The sequence below is a fragment of the Bison bison genome, unplaced genomic scaffold (genome assembly GCF_000754665.1).
Source record: "Bison bison bison isolate TAMUID 2011002044 unplaced genomic scaffold, Bison_UMD1.0 scf7180017864452, whole genome shotgun sequence".
Classification (NCBI taxonomy): Eukaryota; Metazoa; Chordata; class Mammalia; order Artiodactyla; family Bovidae; genus Bison; species Bison bison.
In genome coordinates this window covers 7,454,893-7,478,190 of record NW_011495014.1, presented here as the reverse complement: position 1 = coordinate 7,478,190, position 23,298 = coordinate 7,454,893, and the positions used below count along the sequence as shown (strand labels likewise).

At 37.0% G+C, this 23,298-nt stretch overlaps 1 protein-coding gene and 1 pseudogene across 1 annotated transcript in view; one reads left to right on the top strand and one right to left on the bottom strand.

Annotated features, from left to right (window-relative positions):
• The window catches only part of SLC4A10 (solute carrier family 4, sodium bicarbonate transporter, member 10), a 250,917-nt gene that overhangs the window by 130,644 nt on the left and 96,975 nt on the right, over nt 1–23,298 (top strand). Inside the window, exons 10-15 of the mRNA XM_010858968.1 lie at nt 3,848–3,935; nt 7,314–7,460; nt 14,760–14,860; nt 17,816–17,990; nt 18,561–18,694; nt 19,095–19,340. Coding sequence (XP_010857270.1) covers nt 3,848–3,935; nt 7,314–7,460; nt 14,760–14,860; nt 17,816–17,990; nt 18,561–18,694; nt 19,095–19,340 — 891 coding nt within the window. The remainder of the gene's footprint in view (nt 1–3,847; nt 3,936–7,313; nt 7,461–14,759; nt 14,861–17,815; nt 17,991–18,560; nt 18,695–19,094; nt 19,341–23,298) is intronic.
• The window catches only part of LOC105002417, a 16,855-nt pseudogene continuing 15,472 nt past the window's right edge, over nt 21,916–23,298 (bottom strand).

Here is a 23,298-nt window from a genome sequence, read left to right as displayed (position 1 = left end):
AGTGGGTAGCCTATCCCTTCTCCAGGGGATCTTCCCTACCCAGGAATTGAACTGGTGTTTCCTGCGTTGCAGGAGGATTCTTTTAATCAACTGAGCTATCAGGGAATCCCTCAAAAGGTGTATCATCATTCTCTAGGCCAGAATACTGGAACTCCTTTTTTAGACTTTCGGTGAAAAGTGATAAAGTATTAGGCTTTTCTCAAAGATTGCATTAGACTATGGGCTAAACCGGAGAAGGCAATGGCACCCCACTCCAGTACTCTTGCCTGGAAAATCCCATGGATGGAGGAGCCTGGTAGGCTGCAGTCCATGAGGTCCCTAAGGCTCGGACCTGACTGAGCGACTTCACTTTCACTTTTCACTTTCCTGCATTGGAGAAGGAAATGGCAACCCACTCCAGTGTTCTTGCCTGGGGAATCCCAGGGACGGGGGAGCCTGGTGGGCTGCCGTCTATGGGGTCGTACAGAGTCGGACACGACTGAAGCGACTTAGCAGTAGTAGCAGCAGCATGAGCTAAACAGGGCCCCCAGGTGGCGCTAGTGGTAAAGACAGTGAAAGTGTTTGTCGCTCTGTCCTGTGGAATTCTTTGTGACCCCATGGACTGGAGCCCCCTAGGCTCCTCTGTCCATGGAATTCTCCAGGCAAGAATACTGGAGTGGGTAGCCATTCCCTTCTCCAAGGGATCTTCTCCACCCAGGGATGGAACCTGGGTCTCTTGCATTGCAGGCATTCTTTCCGGTCTGAGCCAGTGGTAAAGAACCTGCCTGCCAATGCAGGAGACAAAGAGAGGTGGGTTCCATCCCTAAATCAGGAAGATTCTCTAGAGAAGGGAATGACTACCCACTCCAGTATTCTTGCCCAGAGAATCCCATAGACAGAGGAGCCTGGCAGGCTACAGTCCGTAGGGTGGTAAAGAGTTGAACATGACTGAAGGAACTTAGCAGGCATGCATGCATGGGCTAAAGAGGATCTAGTATATGAGTGTGATCATACTTGAAAAGATCAAAGTTTTCAAGGCTCGGTTTATGCTTAAGTGCCATCATTAGGATACTACCTGCTGTGTCTTACATACTATATGTTTCAATCTTAGTATAGTTCCCATACATAGAGTCTTAAGAATCATTGGTAGTTACCGTGGTTGAATCTGAATCAAAAGGACAAATTTAACTTGATTACCTGAACGTGTTTTTCATTTAGGTGCACATAAAAACTAACAACTTTGCCATAATATAAACTGAATTTTGTTATTTATTATTTATCTCATGTTATAGAGATAAGACTGTCCATGGGCAAATTCGTGAAGAAAAATGAATATTGGCCACAACACATTTACATTCCTAGCAATTCTTCTAGGGCACCTTGTTTTCCTCCCTTCTCCCTCCATCAAATGTGATTCCTGTGTGCAGATAGGCTCTTACTCTGATCCTGTTCCCACAGCAAAACTTATCTATGTATGGCCCTGTTTCCGTCATGACTGGTGCCCTTTGTATGATGCCATAATTGTCTCTTGGGCTTTCCTGTTGGCTCAGTCAATATAGAATCCACCTGCAATGCAGGAGACCTGGATTCGATCCCTGGGTTGGGAAGATCCCCTGGAGGACGGCATGGCAATTCACCCCAGTATTCTTGCCTGGAGAATCCCCAAGGACAGAGGGGCCTGGTGGGCTGCAGTCCATGGGGTCACAAGGAGTCAGACATGACAGAGCAACAAAGCACAACACAGCATATAATTGTCTCAGATGCTGTTAATTGTCTCCTCTTCCAAACATTGAAGGTCTTAGTCAAGTTAAACTGATGATAACTTCAGGTGCTATGATAACTCAGTTGGTAGAATGTTTCTTCTATGAACCTTTCAGCCTTAACTCAAAACATAGCCAATTATATCACTCTGTGGTTTGATTGTGGATATGATATTCCAAAAATATAGAATAGTTTAGTCAGAAGAGGCCTCATTTCATTAGAGCTCAGCTGACTGGAAAGGAATTCAGTGTTTAAGAACCTCTGCCTGAACCTGTGTATGAACAGATCTGAGGCAGGAAACTGGCTACCAATTCAAGTTATAGAGAGAAGTGTGTCTGTTCATCTGGAGGGCTACCAAGACTTCTGATGCATACCAAGTTTTATTAAAAAGGAGAAGGATGAACTGAACACATTAAGGTGGTGTCTGACGTATGATTAAGGCTACATTTTTCCATATACACCATGTAATCTATTCAGTTTCTGGGAATTGGGGATTCAGATTTAACATGTGAAATTTACTAACCATAGTGGTATTATTTTAGTAGATTAAAATTCCTCTGTGTCTTCCAAGCAGTGCATTCTCGTTCCATCAGCTAAGAAGGTGTCCGATGAACTCTGAGTAAATGATGGTTATTTATGACAATGATAGCTCTTGTATTTCAAAGGAAAGAAAAAAAAAAAACTCCCAGGAGTAGAGAAAAGCCATAATGGGGTTATATACCCTCACTTTGAAAACTGTCAAGGTTTAAGTGACCTCATTTCATACTGACTTAGCAAAGTGTGTCTAGAGAACAGTGGAGGAGAAATTAGGGGCACGATGGAGGCACTGTGTAAGGAGAGATTTTAAAGACTAGACTGTTTAGTTAGGAAAGGTGAAAAATGGAAGAAGATTAGTTAGACAAATAGAATAAAGAAAGCCATTCAAGGTTCCTAATTATCCTTTCTTAGGAGGACAAAAGGGCACACTGTGTGTATAACAGTAACGCATAGTAAAAAAGACCAGAAAATAATTTTAGGGTTTATAAATAGTCCTTGGAATAGAAATGTGAAAATAGTAAGATGTACACAGGTTAGGAAATTTCTTAAAAGGACTATAATTAGTAAAGCATCTGCCACCACACTAAATTATTCCTGTTTTAAGTGTATAGTGGACATTTATGTATAGTAGAATTGGATTCAGTTACAACCGACACAAAAAATTGTCAGATCCTCTAAGACTGTAATATATGCATCATGTAAAAACATGTACAATCTCTGAAGTTTATAACTGAATGAAAGGTAAAATTGTGATATCTATTTCAGTATACCTTATAAAGTCATTAGTCTTCATACTTAAAAGCAGAAACCATTTAACAAGTGAATGCTGTAGTTATATTATGAAATACAGGGCATCTTAAAATTCTCATCATTTCCTTGTAGAATTGACCTTTTCAGAGACAGGACAGTAATTGGTCCTCCAAAGTTAAAACACATGTTGATTTCTTCAAAATTTCCAGTTGTGATGATGAATTTGCTAGACTTTCAACCTTAAATAGATGGAATATCACAGTGCAGCTGCTATTATTATTCTTCCAGCATTGGAATTAATGGATTTTTTTAATTCTAATTTTTGATTCCTGGCAATCATTTTTTCTATTTAATGTAAATTTTGCACACACCCACTTTTTTTTAATCATATATTCTTTCTTTGCTTATGCTACTGTATTACCATTCCCCTCTTCTACCTAATTCTACAGTTTACATATATGATAGTGAGTTATCTATCTTACAATTCAAAAAGATTTAATCAGATTCTATTTTTCTTAACTTTATCCTATAAGAATTATAGAATCCTTAAAATTCATACTAACTGCTTAAGCATTATAGGTCACTAAATGAAAGAAACAGCAAAATACCCCAGATTCCAATTGCTCAAGGATCTTAAGCATGAGTCATTTTGAAACATAAAATATTTCAAAATATGTAATAATAACCTGGAAAAATATGGAAATCCTATATTTACATTGAAATCCTATCTTCAGTAATTCCTTTGAGATGAGTGATGCTGTACTACTAAAATTATTTTTTATTTCTACCTTGAAACATGTTTTTTTCTTCTTCATTACAGATTTTTGTTCATTCTTCTGGGACCCCTGGGAAAGGGTCAACAGTACCATGAGATTGGCAGATCAATTGCAACCCTAATGACAGATGAGGTATTTATTCAAGTTCATTGGGAACATTTCCCCCTACTAGGTACACCTAACTTTTGGAGTTCTGTATTCATGACAGTTTACTGTGAATCAGATTTCTCGGTATTGAATCCCCTTTAAATGCTTCTATTATAAAATTTCCCTTGGAAAAATTTGTTCAAAAAGGGTAATAAATTCACACACATGAACATTTTAGAACCCTATACTTTAAAGAAAATCTGTTGTTTAGTGAATTTAGAGTGTATTTATTAATATTCCCTTAAGTGAACTGAGTAGCATTTGTGTTGCCAAAGTAAGCACCATTGTTAATATCATTGAGGGTCTTGTTTGGGGCAAAATAGTTTTAAGCTCTCAAAAAATAAAAGAGGCAGTTTATCTGGATAGTATACATGACACCAAAAGCTGTAAGACATCTATCAACTCTCTTTGTAATTGCCTAAATGGAGATGTTTTTAACCTTGGAGCCTTTTAACCATTAGAATAGCTGAAGATAGATTTCAAGGAGGCCTGTGATCTCTGACTCAACACACAATTTTTTCTGTGTACAAACACTGTATGTAGGTTTTTGAACTGGAAAAAACTTTCATCAGCTTCTCAAAGAACTATGTCTAAAAAATGTAAGATCATAAAAATAAACATAAAATATCATATCATATAACTGGTTTCTTGAATTCTACTATGCCTTGCAAAAATCTATTTTTATTGTAAAAGAAGAGCAGATGCAAAAATCACAGAAGTGACATAAATTCAAAATTCAGTAGTAAATACCAAATGAGATTATACATTTCTGAAATCTCATCTAAATAATAATTTATTGAAATATTTCAAATATCTATGAATTAGTATTGTATATAACTTTTAATTAGTATTTAATAATTTATTGAAATATTTCAAATATCTATGAATTAGTATTGTATATAACTTTTCCTAGGTTTATGAAATCTGAAAATTCGAACTTATGTTTGGAGTTCAATATAAATTCTATCTGTTCAAATTATGTTTATTGATTTTATATGAGTTAGTTATTGATATTTACACATAGGAAACCAAAAGTTAGAACAAAACCAATTTTTTCATCTGTTTTAGAAAGAACCAACTTAAAGAGAGTATTAGTTTCCTATATATACGTGTATAGGACACGACTTAACAACTGCTGCTGCTGCTAAGTCGCTTCAGTCGTGTCTGACTCTGTGCGACCCCATAGACGGCAGCCCACCAGGTTCCTCCATCCCTGGGATTCTCCAGGCAAGAATACGGGAGTGGGTTGCCATTTCCTTCTCCAACGCATGCATGCATGCTAAGTCACTTCAGTCGTGTATTAGTTTCCTATATATACACGTATAGGACACGACTTCACAGCTAAACAACAACAGATGAGCCCTTGAATGAAGGCTCAAACATGAATCCTTTAGACTTGAAAGTTAGCTTGGAGCAATTTCCAACTCTATGAGGAGCGAAATAGAGAAGAGGAAACTCAACCAGAAAGTTATTGCAAAAGATGAGAGCTGTTAATTATAATAGGATATGTTAATTATGAAGTACATTCGTTGAATATTAAAAGAAAATCTAAATACTTTTAAAAGAGAATGAAAGGTTTTTATTGTTCAAAGCTCAGGGGGAGAAATTGTTCTGCCATCTAACTGCTTTGAAATACATTGAACAATTATATTCAAGAATAAAATTCAATGTTGATTCATACAATTTAAGAAAATGATGAAGTGAATTTCATTATTAATCTCTAAATTCCATGTGAGCAATTACCATTAATATTCATTTTTGTTCTTTGATTTTGTCAGGTGCTCAAATAATTATTTGTTGACTAAGCTGTTCTTTTCCTCTCTGTACTGGGGACTTCTTGTAGGTAGACTGTCTTTTCCTTTTGTATCTTCATATTTAGCATGGTGTCTGACCTTCAGTCAGGGTTCAATACATTTTTTTAATATGAATTAATGACTGAATGTTCTAGTCATCCTAGCAACACCTTATCTTGAATTAAGCTAGCCTCTTTTCTCCCTTCCTGTTGAGCATGACTGGAGATAAATCATATGATTTTGTTTATTGGCACTATTACCAATTTTTTAATCCCTTCATAGTCTTGAAAATTATTAAGCATTCCAAAGAGCTTTTGTTTATATTGATAGTATGCTGATATTTATAAGAGAACTTAAAAATGAGAATTTTTAAAACTATATTTGTGAATTTATTTTAAAATAATAATAAAGTAATTGTATATTAACATCAATATCATAGTTTTATAAGAACAAAAGCAAAAAAAGAGAAACTTTTCTTCTTCTTGTTCTGGACTTTTGTGTCAACAGTTTTCTCTCTCTGTCACTTAGCTAAGTCAACACTGACTCCTTTGGTTCATTTAGCAAACAGGCCTAACATATAGTAGCTACTTAGAAAATACATATGAAATAAAAGGCCAGGATTTTCCCATCCTTAAAATTTCTTACTCCTTAACATAGCATGTCCCACTGAAGTGTTGGTTGAACCTGAATCTTAAGAGTTTTGAAAGAGTAATCTCTACTTGGTCCTGAACATAATAATTTCATTTATCTCAATGTATTACAGTGTAATTTTTGTCACTACCACTCTACTGAAATTGCTTTCTGTAAGGTCATCATTTACAAAATATACTATCTTATGTTCAGTATTCACGTCACTTAATCTCTTATTGGCATTTGACATTACTGAACATGTAGTTTTTTTCCCCTTGAAGAACAGCAGAAATTAGTTATGTGCTTGTTTTGACACTACACTAAATCTTGGAGATTTGCATTACTGTTTACTCTGAGGTCATAAATATAGCCTTCTACATTATGTCCAATTAACTTAATAGTTTAACACTCATATTTAAGTTTTTAATACCTAGAATTGCTTTTTAAGTGGGATATGGATAAAGATCCTGTTTTACTTTTATATAGGTAATAACTTGGCTTAGTACTGTTTATTGATTAGTCCATCATTTATTCAAGCATTGTTTTATGCCATGGTATAAATATTGTTATAAACTTTTATCTCTAATTTTAAAGCAGGGTCTTCTCTCAGAAAGTTTGATTTCAATATATATAAACAATGTTTGTCAAACCTGAATCATTAATTCTAGTTTAATGAGCTTCCTTCTATTCTCCTTTTCCTTCTTTTTCTCTTTCCACCAGAAATTTCAACATTCATCTAGCATTCTAAGAAAAGATAAACATCTGTGCAATCATAGAATAAAAGAGGCTATAATATTTTACACTAAAACTTCTTTAGTTAAGAACTTCGTATTCAAATCATTATAATCACATGTATGCTAACTGGGAAATGAAAACACAAAATACATTAAGATTTTAGATGCATTTTTTAAATCTATGAATGGTTATTTTCTCTCTATAGGTGTTTCATGATGTTGCTTACAAAGCAAAAGATCGTAATGACTTGGTGTCAGGAATTGACGAATTTCTGGATCAGGTGACTGTCCTTCCTCCCGGAGAGTGGGACCCAAGCATTCGAATAGAGCCTCCCAAAAATGTTCCTTCCCAGGTATGTATATATACAAATACTCTTAGGACTACCATCATTTTTTTGCCTTTTAAATATATGTTCTAAGATAGTATAGCTGAAGATTCAAATGATTTAAATTGTAACTTCTGTGATGTGGTTATAATAAGAAATATTTATCTGGTCTCTGTCCCTATTTCTGGCACAGAGCTCTTAAAATGCTTGGAATTTTCTAAGTGAGGAAAGCAACAAAGATGTCTTTGTTATGTTAATGAGGTTACTTTAGAAACTCTCTTAAGAATGGGGGCTGATTGCCAGGTGGAGCCTGACCAAGAGATTAGAGTTTGGAACTTTCAGTTCCACCCTCCTGCCTCCAGCGAGGGGAGAGGGGAGAGGGGCAGGAGTTTGAGTTCAGTCACCAATGGCCAGTGCTTTAATCAATCATGCCCATGTAATGAAGCCTCCATAAACCCCCAAAGGGGCTGGGTTCAGAGAGTTTTCAGGTTGGTGAACACGTGGAGATTGGAAAGAATGGTGTGCCTAGAGAGGGCATGGAATTTTCTCTCCCTTTCTCCATGCCTTGTCCTATGCATCTCTTCAATCTGGCTGTTCCTGAGTAATCCTTTCCTATTCCTGAGTATATCCTTTAGTAATAAAACTGGTGATCAAGTAAGTAAAATGTTTCTCTAGGGATTTCCCTGGTGGCTCAGACGGTAAAGTGTCTGCCTACAGTGCGGGAGACCTGGGTTCGATCCCTGGGTCAGGAAGATCCTCTGGAGAAGGAAATGGCAAGCCACTCCCGTACTCTTGCCTGGAAAATACCATAGATGGAGGAGCATAGTAGGCTACAGTCCATGGGGTCGCAAAGAGTCGGACACGACTGAGCGACTTCACTTCACTATGAGCCATTCTAGCAAATTAGTCCAACCTGAGAAGGGGTTCACAGGAGCTTCAGATATATCCCCAGTGGGTCCGGAGCACCAGCAATAATCTGAGCTTGTGACGGGCATCTGAAATGGGATGTGAGGGGTGGGTAGTCTTCCAAGGCTGAACTCTCGACCTATGGAATCTGATGCTACTTCCAGGTAGATGGTGTCAGAATTGAGTTAAATTTCCCACCACATTTGATTTGGTGTATGTTAGTCACTCAGTTGTGTCCAACCCTTTGCAACCCCATGCACTGTAGCCCACGGGCTCCTCTGTCCATGGGATTTCCCAGACAAGAATACTAGAGCCGGTTGCCATTTCCTTTTCCAGGGGATCTTTCGGACCCAAGGATTGAACCTAAGTCTCCTGCATTGCTTGCAGATTCTTTACTGTCTGAGCAACCAGGGTACCAGAACCTACTTAACCTCTAAGAAGGCAGGGACGTGAAATTCCCTGACACAAAATCTTCCTTCTTTGTATTCAACACAAATTTGGTCTATCAATGATACTCTACTAAACAACAGTACCGCATGCCTGAAAAGATTTTAGACCCACCTTAAAGCATACTATCAGAGAAGGCAATGGCACCCCACTCCAGTACTCTTGCCTGGAGAATCCCATGGACGGTGGAGCCTGGTAGGCTACAGTCCAGGGGGTCGCGAAGAGTCAGACACGACTGAGCGACTTCTCTTTCACTTTTCACTTTCATGCACTGGAGAAGGAAATGGCAACCCACTCCAGTATTCTTGCCTGGAGAATCCCATGGACGGTGGAGCCTGGTAGGCTACAGTCCAGGGGGTCGCGAAGAGTCAGACACGACTGAGCGACTTCTCTTTCACTTTTCACTTTCATGCACTGGAGAAGGAAATGGCAACCCACTCCAGTATTCTTGCCTGGAGAATCCCAGGGACGGGGGAGCCTGGTGGGCTGCCATCTATGGAGTCGCACAGAGTCGGACACGACTAATGTGACTTAGCAGTAAAGCATACTATACTGGAGGAAAATTTAAATTTTAATGAGGATGGAAAATATGCTTAAGAAAAGCCCATTACGGACCAGCCATACTCAGATACATAGCTTTGAAGTTGGTGTTAGGAAAATTCAAAAGCATGGTTGTCATTTTGTATGGAAAACTCCCTATTACTGTTGTTAACCACATTTATGATTTCAAGAATTTTCTTCATAATTCTTATGTTTGTTATTACCTTTGTGTGGGCATGTGGTATGAAAATTGTAAAAATCCTCCATATAAAAATCTGATGTGTATTTTACTTGCATACAATGCAGATAGAAATAAAGACTATTGATACTGTTTGAGGTCATTTTCTTATGCAGGCACGACTTTGTTGAGGGTGGTGGCCAAATGTTTTTTAAGCCCACTGGTATTGCCATCTCTATTCCTAGTGCATCTGCCTCTTACAGCTCTCCCTGTTGTCATCTACTCACTCTTGCCTTTGGCTCTGGTTCCTGTGGAGTCCAGCTACGTTTGTAGTTGACTCTGCTGCCTTAGTTGAAGTAACAGATGGCCTAATTGACCCAGCTGTAAGCATAGATGTTTTCCTGGTTAGCCAGAGATGGGTAAATGACTGAGTAGAAGACTTAACCATGAGTCTTTTAAAAAGTCATCTCAAACCCACTATTAATTGAAGGAAACTATACTGATGGCTCATTTCTACATTTCTATCCTGAAGTTATTTCATAATTATTGAAGGTTATTTGCTCTCCTTTTCTCAGAGGAGATTCTATAGTCTGGGATTCTATAATCACAATCACATAATTTCATTTGATGTCCTACTAAAATTAGTAAATTGCTTAAAGAGTAATTTTAAGGGTTTAGATTATCTTACTTTGTACTTGTATACATCCTCACACTAACAGTATTAATAAAGACACTATAATGCTTCTTAAAGTAGTAAGAAAGAATCTCTTTAATTGATATTATTTGGAAAATTCAGTAAAAATATTAATATGCTGAATGTGAGAGTTTGAAAGACACTTGTTAATACCAATTTGTTTTTCAAACATTAAAACTAAAGTCAAGCATTTTTGGAAACACCTTGCCTTTGAGAAATGATGTTTCTGAGACAAGTGGAGACATGGGAGCTAAAATTAATTTTATGAGACTTTAAGACCAGGATTAATTATTGGATGTTGGAGTCTGGGTATTGAGAAGCAGTGGGCTCAGTATGCCAATGCAAGAGTGAAGTGAAATGAAGTGAAAGTCTCTCAGTCATGTCCGACTCTTTGCGACCCCATGGACTGCATAGTCCATGGAATTCTCCAGGACAGAATACTGGAGTGGGTAGCCTTTCCTTTCTCCAGGGAATCTTCCCAACACAGGGATCAATCCCAGGTCTCCTGCATTGCAGGCAGATTCTCTACCAACTGAGCTATGAGGGAAGCTCCCAGTACAAGAGACTTGCGTTCAATCCCTGGGGTCAGGAAGGTTTCCTGGAGAAAGAAATGGTAATTTACTCTAGTATTTTTGTCTAGGAAATCTCATGGACAGAGGAACCTGGCGTGCTACAGTCCATGGGATTGCAAAAGAGTCAGACATGACTTAGAGACTAAACAGTGACAACAGTAGAAAGAACACTGAACTAAGAATCAAGGCACCTGGGTTCTGATATTATCTCTTTTTATTACCTTAAACAGATGCTGTAACCTCTCTGTATTGATGTTATATATCAGTGTGTCCAATAGAACTTTCTGCAATGAAAGAAATGTTCTATATCTATGCTATCTATTAAGTCAAGCCACTATTGAGCACTAGAAATGTGCTTATGCAAGTGAGGAACTGATTTTTTAATTTTAATTAATTTAAATATAAATGGCCAACTGTAGTTAGTGGCTATCATGTTAGACAACATAATTTTATATAATGAGTTTGAATTAGATATGTTCTGTGTTTCTTTACAACATTAGTATTTTTAAAATGTATGTTGGAATTGAATAATAGATACTATGAAAGTATGTTTTCTTTTATGAAGTGGAGCAAAATGAATCAAAATAAATTAAGTACTGAATTCATATTCATTCAAATATTTTCCTCTCTGGGATAATCTCCATGGTTTTTATTCTTCCAGAAGTGTGTAAATCACAGTATTTTTAAAAAAATATTTACTTTCAGTTAAGAGAATAATAACCAGCACCTCAAGGGATACCCCTGAAAATACTCATTAGAACTTTATGTCAGTCATTATAATCACTCCCCTAGGTATACCCTCAACTTCCTTGCTTTTCTCTCATGCCACTTATCTGCTTAGATTCCCCAAACCATGCGTATGTACCTGCCAGCATCTGCACCTGCCTTCTCTGCCTGTTCCTATATTACTATTGATGAATTATCCAAAGTCAGTTTTCTACCTGTGCAGTAGATCCCATCTCTTTATACCTACTCAAAGAGATTACCCCACCAATTCCCAATTCCCTGTTTATCCCCTATGTCGGCAGTTCTTTTGCTCCAAGCTACCATCATTTTTCTCCTGGATTACTGAAATAGCCCCCTAACCAGTCTCCTTGCTTCTACTCTCATTTCCTGGAATCTGTTCTTGACACAGCAGCCAGAGTGTTAGATCATGCTCTCTTTGCCTTAAAATCCTGCAAAAGCTCCTCATTTCTCTGAGAGTAAAAGCCAAATATTTAAAATGATCTACTAACCCCCCACAGTCTGGCTTCCTTTCGCCTCTAAGTCATCTCCCATGCCTTTCTTTCTTGCTCACTCCTCTCCTTGGCCTCCTGCCTACTTATTCTTCAATCTCTGCCGCACACTCCTGCGTTAAGACTATCCCACTCACTAGCAGTTCTTTGCCTGGATGTTCCCCCAGTTATTTTATGGCTAATTCTCTTGACTCCCTCAAGTTTTTCTCAAATGACACTCTCAGCCTGCCTGACCACTCTCCTTATCATTGCCATTTCTTCCTCCCCACACCTCACAGATCCCTTAAGTATGCTCTAAATTTTTGCTTTTTCATCATTTTTATTTCTTTATTTTTTTATTATTATAAATTCTGCATATGAAAAATAAGTTTAACATCATAACTGTCCCTAGAATCTGGCATGTACATAATGCTACATAAATATGGACTTCTTGGGGATCTTATTAAATCTAGCAAACCTCTCTCAATTCCCAAAAGGAAGAAACAGATCTGTTCAGTGTTTCCTTCCAGTAATTCATATTGAAGATACTAGAAGAAACTCGGAAACAAATTTTATTTATTTATTTTAATTTTTATTGAAATATAGTTGATTTACAGTGTGTTTGTTTTAGGTGTATAACAGTGATTCAGTTTTATACATATACATACAAATATGCATATATATGTGTGTATATATATATTGTTTTAAACATTATTTTCCATTATAGGTTGTTATAGATATTGAGTATAGGTCCCCGTGCTGTACAGTGGGCCCTTGTTAGTCAAGTCTGAACAACAAAAAAACTTTCCTGTGTTTCCCTCAGAATATTCACCAGTACACAATTATTTTTTCTAAACCCTTTCTCCCTACTGTAAGAAGGCACTCCTTGAGGAAATAGGTACTTTAGAATGATGACTATCTTTCATGGTTTATCATTTGCCTAGTGTATAAGGCAAATAGCTTTTTCCCGTTGTAAAACAATGAATTAATTTATGCAGTAAGGAATAATTCCCCAGAAGAACAAATAATACCACTTGCCTTCTTAGACTTGTTAAGAAGTGTTTCCCCAGGTGATTATTGGGTATTGAGGGTATTAAGGGCCACTGTTAAAGCCCTTTACTAACATAGGATACTTATTTACCTATAAAGGCAGTTCCTTCATCTGTTGACAGACATACTGTCTTTTATCTTTGAATTTAATTTCATTGTATCTATTTATATACCTGGGAAATTATAAAATATCAGTCAATGAACTTTCCTATATTTTTTGCATTTCAAAATATATTTTTTGTCATGTTTTAAATCTGTACCATTTTATCTAAGTATGCCATTGTAATAAGATCATTTGATAATTCCCACTTGTTCAGTTTACACTAAGCATGAAGAACATGTTTATATGTTTACACAATTTTGGAATGGCAGTTAAGTAAAAAATTTAATTTCACCATTAATTTTTTTTTTCCTTTTAAGCATTTTTGAACACACCTATATGCTCTAAGATCACCAGTAGGAAGGATTTTCTGATTTTTTTAAACTCTCTATCACTAACAAAAGTGGGTGGAATAGATCTGAAGAGAAACAGCACTTACATAACCTCAGTATTTTGTCATTGGCTCAATTAAAAGCTTCCTTTTGCAGTAGTCTTTCTGATGAAAGAAGCTTGAGTAGGAAGATATGAGCCAGAATCAGAGAGGGAAACATACTTTAAAAATAGCTAATGATAACAGTTAATGTTCATTGAACAGCTGAACTAGACCAGGCCTACACCACCCTTAATACCTCCTTACCTCAACCTATCCTAATCCCAGTCTCCTCTCACCACTTCTTGTTTTAGATTTTTTCAGATCTCTATCTCAGAGTAGTAGTGAGAGTGTTAGTTGCTCAGTCATGTCCTATTCTTTGCGACCCCATGGATTGTAGCCCTCCAGGCTTCCCTATCCAAGGAATTCTCCAGGCAAGAATACTGGAGTGGGTAGCTATTCCCTTCTTCAGGGGATCTTCTGGACCCAAGGATTGACCCCAGGTCTCCTGCATTGCAGGCAAGTTCTTTACCCTCTCTGGGTAGGGAAGATCCCCTGGAGAAGGGAATGGCTACCCACTCCAGTTTTCTTGCCTGGAGAATTCCATGGACAGAGTAGCCTGGTGGGCTACAGTAGCCCATGGGATCACTCAGAGTCAGACATGACTGAGCGGCTAACACTGTCAGCTATATCATCTCTATCTCTCCCTGACATTATAGGATTATTTTGTCTCCACTAACAGAATGCTTTTTCTTGCTAACTTTTGCATCTATAGCATCCCATAAAAATGAATAGCACAAAGTAGGCACTCAATAAATATTCGTTGAAAGAAAGAATAAGTATCCCTCACCTCATTTCATTCTCTCAATGGAAAGTGAAAGTGAAGTCTCTCAGTCGTGTCTGACTCTTTGCCCCTCCTTGAACTGTAGCCCACCAGGCTCCTCTGTCCATGGGATTTTCCAGGCAAGAGTACTGGAGTGGGTTGCCATTTCCTTCTCCAGGGGATCTTCCCTAACCAGGAATCGAATCCGTGTCTCCCGCATTGGAGGCAGACCCTTTGCCGTCAGAGTTATCACCAGTTAAAGGAGGCGAGAACTGAGGCTTTAGGTAGCTAAATAACTTTCTAGAGGTTGTATAGCAAGTAAGTACAGAGCCTGGATTCTTAACTGCTCTACATATTGCCTCAAGGGAAAAAAATTGTTTTTATTGTTTACAACTAGCACCTGAAATTAAAAAACAAAAACACTTCCCACAGGAGAAGAGGAAGATTCCTGCTGTACCAAATGGAACAGCAGCTCATGGGGAAGCTGAGCCCCATGGAGGACATAGTGGACCTGAACTCCAGCGAACCGGAAGGTTAGTGAAAAGCCCTTGTATGGGACTTCAAAGACCAAATGGTATATCACTTTTGTGTTGGGAATTACTGTTTTGAGGACTAATTTGTTTTTATACTTTGAATACCTACTCTTTGGGGGTAAATATGCTAATAAATTTGATATCTCATCATTAATGATTGTCATTATTATTAAACCAGAACAGTGAATACACCATTCCATTTTATATACTTAGTCTTTCACATTGCTGTGCATAAAACACATTCACAGATTCTTAGAATAAATGAGAAAACTGTCAGTTGCCCCTTCCAAAAGAGCCTGTTGAAAACTTCAAGTTCAAAATGGAAACGAAAATAAATACCAAGAATTCAGTCTTATAGACCCTGTTTCATTACATGCAAGTGGGATGTATATAATAATATTTTTTATTTTTATGATAGTAATCTGAAAGAGCTATATGATTTATTTTTCTAATCACACATCTTTGAAGAGATGAAAGCTTCAATTTATTTCTTAAAATGATTTTTAAGTTTTTTTTTGACAGCTTGTCTCTCTCCAAGAAATGTGTGAGCAGAAAATCAGAAACCTTTGGGTGGGTCTCTCTTCAGGGAATATGTGCACACAGCCTCCATTATAATCGAAGGCAATTGCAAAAACTTTGCAGACTTGGTGCTCCCCTCTCCTCAGGGCCATCTCCTGTACCGCTCTCACTGTGTCCTCTAAGCTGACTTTCCAGTTCTTGACAACTCTGTGCATTTTAATTCTCCTCTATTCTTTCCCTTTTTCTATGTTTTGTCTCTAAGGAAATGTCTTCCTCAGTCTGGTACTTAATTTGAGATGATTCAGACAATTTTTTCCCTTTCCCTTTACTGGAAACCTTGTAACTCCTTCTGTTTACTTCCAAATTTTCAAATGCTGTCTTTTTATTTTTGGTGTTATTTTTTTCCCTCTCTCTCAGGTGTAACGTGCCACATAGCTTAGATTTTTTTTTTCAAAGTTCACTTTTCCTTACTGCTTCCTAAATCCTCCCAGGTCACCAATATCCGGTATCTTCGCTTCTCCAGAGTTCTTCCACAGATTCTGTTGCTGACAGGACTTGAAGTACCCATTACTCATCTGCTCTCCTGGAGTTGCTGGTGCACATCTGGGCTGCTCTTGTACTGTTCTCTGCAATGACCTCCCACTTCTGGATTTAGATTTTTGCTGCTAAAAGCACGTTTATTACACTGTAATATAACAGCTATTTAGACTAATGTATGGCCTAATAAGTAATTAATTAGAAAACAGTAGTCTAATAGAAAGTGCTATCAAGCCTATAAATATTAACTACAAAGTGATCGTTCATAACCACTTCACATTCTTTTGGGGATTAGGTGGGATGTAAAAAATAAGTACATGAATAAATAGACTAGTAGATTAAATCTGTTCTGAATTATGACTTTGAGAATTTAACACATCATTCAGAAATGATCCCCCAAATAAAAATTCTGCATGTATTTTACTAAACACAAGTAGGAGAACCTAAACTAAGATGATATTTGTGTATGTGTGTGAATTTTCATAGGTTCTGTACAAACTTCTCTGAATTTTAAATGTCCCTTTTTTTTTTCAATTGAAATTTCATCCTTTTCAACCTCTCCTAGTCCACATCCCTCTGGTGGATGTGGAAAACGTAATGATTCGATTACTCAAATAATAATAAGATAGCTATTAATATGTTACTATTGTGTCTATATCAGGGCAATTAAAAATAATAGAATTTCAGTTTTTCTGAAGAGGTACGTTTTTCAAGGCAGATAGGAATTTGCTTCTCAAGAGAACAGTCATTTTTGAAGTGATTCTTAGATTGCCACATTATATTCCTATTAAGAAAACGAAGAACAAACCTTTAATATTTTTCCATAACCCTGGTGTATTTAGCATACTTGCAGTATGTTGAACATAACAGTTTTTTTTAACCTCCATGTAGGAACTTAATCATAGCCTTATTCATTTTAATATGACATCTCTATTCCATAGAGCACAAAGAGCTTTTAGTAGTCAAATGTTAAATCTGCATATTGTTAGTAAATGTTCAAAGAATGAGAATACCTGTTTAATGCTCTCATTCCTAATAGATTAAAAAATTTCATCCTCAGATTTTAGACATTTCACAATTTAATGCTTATCCCACTCCCCTCCTCCTACCAAAACATCATCCTTTACATGTTTTTAATGTGTTTTTTGATATTTTTAGAATACACGCATTTACCCCAAGTAAGGTCATTATTGTCTTGTTAATTATAGATATTTGAATATGTTTAGCGACAGTGGATCAAAAGTACATTTATCTAGGTTGCTTATTATAAGGCCCCTGTGTTAGTTTTCCAAAGATGAAAACAATAATGGAACTTACCTCTCTCTACTAAGCATTATTGTTGTCCATAAGGCCATTTAAGTGCCTGTATAAAATATTATTTGGCAAGCAATTTTTTTGACAGAGTGGATAGTTGGAGCCATGGTTATATACACCTTTTCTCTCTAGGTTGATATTCACTATCGGGCTATATAAAAATCAGTTTACCTTCCCTCCTTCACTTTTTGCTACACTAAATGGAATGTAAACAATTCCAATATTGCCAATAACTGAGGATAAGAGGCCTGATTTTAGGACTAGGTTTTTGTAAAATGGAACAGAGATTAGAGTAATCCTTAAATCTCACTGTTTGAATTTTGATTATTGAACAGCTGAGAACCTAGTTTGAGAGAACCTAGGGTTTTTGAGGTTGTTGGCATGATTTTTCGCTAGGAATTGAAGTGCCTTAGTGGTACAAAGCTATTCCTGTAGATCATGATGTAGAACCTAGCAGGTTAATACGGGTCTCATCTCTGCTGATGGAAAACCTATACTATGACCTGGCGACAAAGCAAATGAGTATTTTGACATATGTGTTTTTTATCTTTGTATGTCACTATTGTGTTTTCCCCCCCGTCTTAGGCTTTTTGGGGGACTTATTTTAGATATCAAAAGAAAAGCTCCATACTTCTGGAGTGACTTCACAGATGCTCTCAGCCTGCAGTGTTTAGCGTCTTTTCTGTTTCTCTACTGCGCATGTATGTCTCCTGTCATCACATTTGGAGGACTGCTGGGAGAAGCAACTGAGGGTCGAATAGTACGTATTATTCTTTTCTCTGAACTTTGAATTTGAATCCGTGTTTAAGATTCATAGTTAGATGAGTGTGTGTTTCATTTTGAATTCCTTTATGAGGAGAGATTTGATGTATGGTCTAGCAGATAAACTTCATACGAATTTCTTGACTAGTGGAACTGGGAATCAGGGAGTGGACTATCTCAGAATAGATAATTCTTACGTTGCACAAGGTTCTGATCTCATCCCTGGCCCCCAGTCTTAGGCTAGCTTTAGATTGGTTCTTACCTTTTAAGAGGTCCATTTCCCACTTATATAGGCCATGCTTCTGCCAGACATTTGTTGTGAATACATGTAAACTTTCAGTAAGTGAAAGAAAGATAAGATAAGGAAGAGGGAGATAATGTATCCTTGCCTACTACCATTCATATTTTGACAGCCTGCCCCTTTTTTAATTCTCCCACCCCACCTCCTGCCCAAGGTTGCTGGTAGGTGCTTCAGAGAATAGACCCCATGTATTTTATATATTTTTTCTCCAGTTATAATGGTGGCCTGTACAGCTTAGACAATGGAATCATTTATATCTCCACACAGAGTGCAATCGAGTCTCTCTTTGGAGCATCCATGACTGGAATAGCCTATTCTCTTTTTGGTGGACAGCCTCTTACCATACTAGGCAGTACAGGACCAGTTTTGGTGTTTGAAAAGATTTTGTTTAAATTTTGCAAGTAAGTATTATATACTTTTTGCCCTTAGTCCCTGTCTATCCCTCTACTGTGTTTATGCTTCTCTCAACATCACATTTGGAAATCTGCTGGCAGAGGTGAAAGTTGCTGATTTGATTCAGTTTGCCATTTTTGTCTCTCCATGGAAATAAAGAAACAGTAAAATATTTATGTATTTTTTATGTAATATTTATAAAAAATTATATTCAGTTCTAAGCACTGAGAAACCTCTTTGAGTTTTATACCCTTAGGTGTTCCCTGTAGACAAAGTTTTGAGTTTAGATACTCAAGGGATGTGAAGCTTATTTATTTTCACTTCCTGAGTTAGACTTATTTCCATCTACTAAAAATGGTGACAAGCTGTTCAGTGACCTTCTTTCCCCTGTTCTTTCCCTCCTCCTAGAGAATATGGGCTATCATACCTGTCTTTAAGAGCTAGTATTGGACTTTGGACTGCAACCCTGTGTATCATACTTGTGGCCACTGATGCAAGCTCCCTTGTCTGCTATATCACCCGGTTTACTGAAGAAGCTTTTGCTTCTCTTATTTGCATCATTTTCATTTATGAGGCCCTAGAGAAGTTGTTTGAACTCAGCGAAGCATATCCAATCAACATGCATAATGATTTGGAACTGCTGACACAGTACTCGTAAGTACCATTTCCCCTGTTGGCTGTGGGGCTTTTCTTTATACAAATATTACTATTGTTATAAGAAACATGAGAAACTTAGTCAGCAGATCGACTTCCTTGAATTGATTCATGACCTAAATCTTGGTCTCTCAGTGCTGTACAGGATTTCATCTAATCAGCTACTCATCTGATACATGAGTTTTCTTTATAACATCAACTCCAATAATATCTTTTTGAAGTTCTATTTGTCAAGCATTCTCTGTTAAGCAGATAATGAACCATGATCAATTTTGCTATACAGAGATTGCTTTATTGCAAAATATTTTTGATTTTGGTCTTTCTTAGGACCTTTTCCATTTAATACAATCTGAAGAACCATAGTAGTAAAAAGCTAAGATTCCAGATTTAAAGCAGTGAGGTAAAAGATACTCATTGGGTCTAAATTGCATTAGCTTGGTGTTTGAAAATATGATAAACTCTTAAATAAAATAGCACTGAATTGAAATGTAATTTTGCTCTTGGAACCTATGACTTTTATGATGAAAGTACCCTAATGTGGTTGCTGAGGGTGATGTTACAGTTTAGGATTAAAGATGGAATTTCTCTAAGGCCATATTAACAGAGTATATGTGAACATTATATTATTCTTCTTTGATTTAATTTTAGGATTTTTTGTTGTTATTATATATATATTTTTTAAACAGCAAATATTTAAAGCAATACGTTCTTTACCAGGCAGTTATAATCTCTATATCAGCTACCAATACTTTTCTTATAAACTGCTCAGATATGCCCTCAAAATCTTCCTTTGAAGATTTTTCATCTTTGTTTATTATTAGAAGTTTATATTGTTAACATTAGGCCAAAATAGTGCAATGTTATAATCTTGTTAAGAATGATATAATGATACAGAGTTGAAAACAAGATGAATTAGTATTTTGATGTTTTCTTGGTCATTGCAGATATCTTTAACAGTGCATCTCTGTTTTAGGACCAAAAAAAAATCAGTGGAATATAAAATAACTTCCCCAATAAAAGTAAATGGTGAGGATGTTGTGAACAAGATTCAAAAGTAGATGAAGGAGGTGTCAGGGACATTCAGAAAGTAGGCAGATGGGGAGAGCAGTTTGATCACAATGAGAGATAACATTGATACATGCCTTTTCATTTTTGTTTAGTTGAAAAGAGAGCAGTGTCACCTAATTTGGGTATCTTTGCTGGATATAAAATTACCTCTGTTTGGGATTTCAAACCTACTACATGCCCTAAGCTGGGTAAATCATGAATAGTCTGTTCTCAATGAGTTTCCAGTTTAGTAGGAAATATAGACCAACAGACAACCAAATAAGTACTGTGTTAAAGGATTGGTTCAGAATGCTATGGTACCATGTCAGAACACCTAACCCAGATCTCAGATTCAAAGACTTCCTGGAGGAAGTGACAGAAAACTAGAAAATTAGTAGTAATTAAAAAGGTACTGAAGAGTAGAGCTGGAGAGCAGTTTAGGTGGAGGGAAGGACACAAGCTTGGATATAGAAATTTATTAATGCTTTGAAATATTTTTCCAAAGTTATATAGATAGTGGTAAAACAAGAAATTAGACTCAGGCTTTATGATCCTGATGTAGTTTTCAATAAATTAGTGAAGCTCTCCAAAATAAACAATATGGAACAAATAGATAAAATCAGAGCTATTCTGTTTGAAGTAGGGGGAAGGCACCAGTTGTCCACACTTTGATTCATTCCCTGGGTTCTCAGTGGCAGATTCTAAGGTATTTTAGATCAAGGAACACAATTTAAAATCCCCTGGTCTAGAAAGGAAAAAAAAACAGACAAGCAAGGACTGAACTCTGAATAATGGTCACAGCTTGAGGGAAGAAGAATGAAAAAATGCAACCAATAGATAAAAAACAAGAAAGAGTCATCAGAAAGGCAGAAAACCATGAGTAATTTCAGACTATAGAAGGCAAGGGTCAAGACTGTATCAAGAAATTTTTAGAGAAGACAGTGCTATAGAGATCAAACAGAATAAGGAAAAGAGATCATTGTTAGTTTTAAGGAAAGCTATTGGGTGAGGAGGGGAGCAGAACTACAAGCCTGTTGGCAAAAAATTCAGAAGGGAGGAGGTGGTAAAGAAATGGAAAAAGCATTGCATAGGCCATTTTGGTGTCAAAAAATGAAAAAAGTGCCTCTGGAGAAGGCAATGAGATCATGAGAATGGTAACTTGTGATAGAAAAAGAGCTACATGTGTTTGAAAATGAGAACAGAGAGATGAAGGAGAGAGATTAAAGATCATGCAGAGAGCGCAGATAAACATGGATTGTAGCCTCCCAGAAGTCAAAATGTGATGAGATCAAGTTGAATTGTGGGTTAAGACAAATGATCAAAGGATATTTTGAACATAAAAATAGCTGTATTTGTCCATGATCCCTTCCTATCATGGCAATCAAGAGAAGAGTGGCACAGGTCCTCTCCTTTCCATCTCCATGTTTTAAAGAAAGATTCCCACAAGTTTAAGTTACAGTTATGGTTTATCACAGTGTGCTTGTCTGAAAGCTAACAGTTTGAAGACTGAGCAGGAATGGTGTGCTAATCACTGTGTTCCGTTGCCCAATTGTTCTCCCCAACCCAAGTTAGGAGGTAGAAGCGATGGAAAGACTGGTTCATCCTGATAGTGAGGTTTTAGTGGTGCTTGACCCTGAAACAGGTAAAAGAAAAACACGTAGAATAAAAGTCTCCCTGAGAAATGTGGTGCTGACCACATACCCTTATGCATTGTCTTCAGCTTTCGCACCGTGATTCCCTAATTTCTAGAACCACTCACACTGTATACATGAATTTGCTTAGGTACTGCCATTCCTTACTCTTTGGGGTAGTAAAACAAATCTTTTTTGCTATGCATATAATGCTTGTATTTATCATTGCACTTTCAGTCATGTGCATTAAATGAAAGTTATTGCTGACTATAGTGGCTACTCTAATGTATTATATAACCTCACACTTCTGCACAAAACATTTACTATTTCATGAACTCCCACATGACACTTTTGGTGGCTGTCTTGTTCTTGTTGCTGGGAACTTTTCACACTAATCAATCTGTAAGCATCATTATCTTTCCTTTTCTCCTTTGCTTTTCACTTCTCTTCTTTTCACAGCTATTTGTAAGGCCTCCTCAGACAGCCATTTTGCTTTTTTTGCATTTCTTTTTCTTGGGGATGGTCTTGATCCCTGTCTCCTGTACAATGTCACAAACCTCCGTCCATAGTTCATCAGGCACTCTATCTATCAGATCTAGTCCCTTAAAGCTATTTCTCACTTCTACTGTATAATCATAAGGGATTTGATTTAGGTCATACCTGAATGGTCTAGTGGTTTTCCCTACTTTCTTCAATTTAAGTCTGAATTTGACAATAAGGAGTTCATGATCTACTGTCAACTCCTGGTCTTGTTTTTGCTGACTGTATAGAGCTTCTCCACCTTTGGCTGCAAAGAATATAATCAATCTGATTTCGGTGTTGATCATTTGGTGATGTCCATATGTAGAGTCTTCTCTTGTGTAGCAAGAATAGCAAGGAGAGATAAGAAAGCCTTCCTCAGTGATCAGTACAAAGAAATAGAGAAAAACAATAGAATGGGAAAGACTAGAGATCTCTTCAAGAAAATTAGAGATGCCAAGGGAACATTTCATGTGAAGATGGACATAATAAAGGACAGAAATGGTATGGACCTAACAGAAGCAGAAGATATTAAGAAGAGGTGGCAAGAATACACAGAAGAACTATACAAAAAAGATCTTCACAACCCAGATGAACACCATGGTGTGAAAACTCACCTAGAGCCAGACATCCTGGAATGTGAAATCAAGTGGGCCTTAGGAAGCATCACTATGAACAAAGCTAGTGGAGGTGATGGAATTCCAGTTGAGCTATTTCAAATCCTAAAAGATGATGCTGTGAAAGTGCTGCACTCAATATTT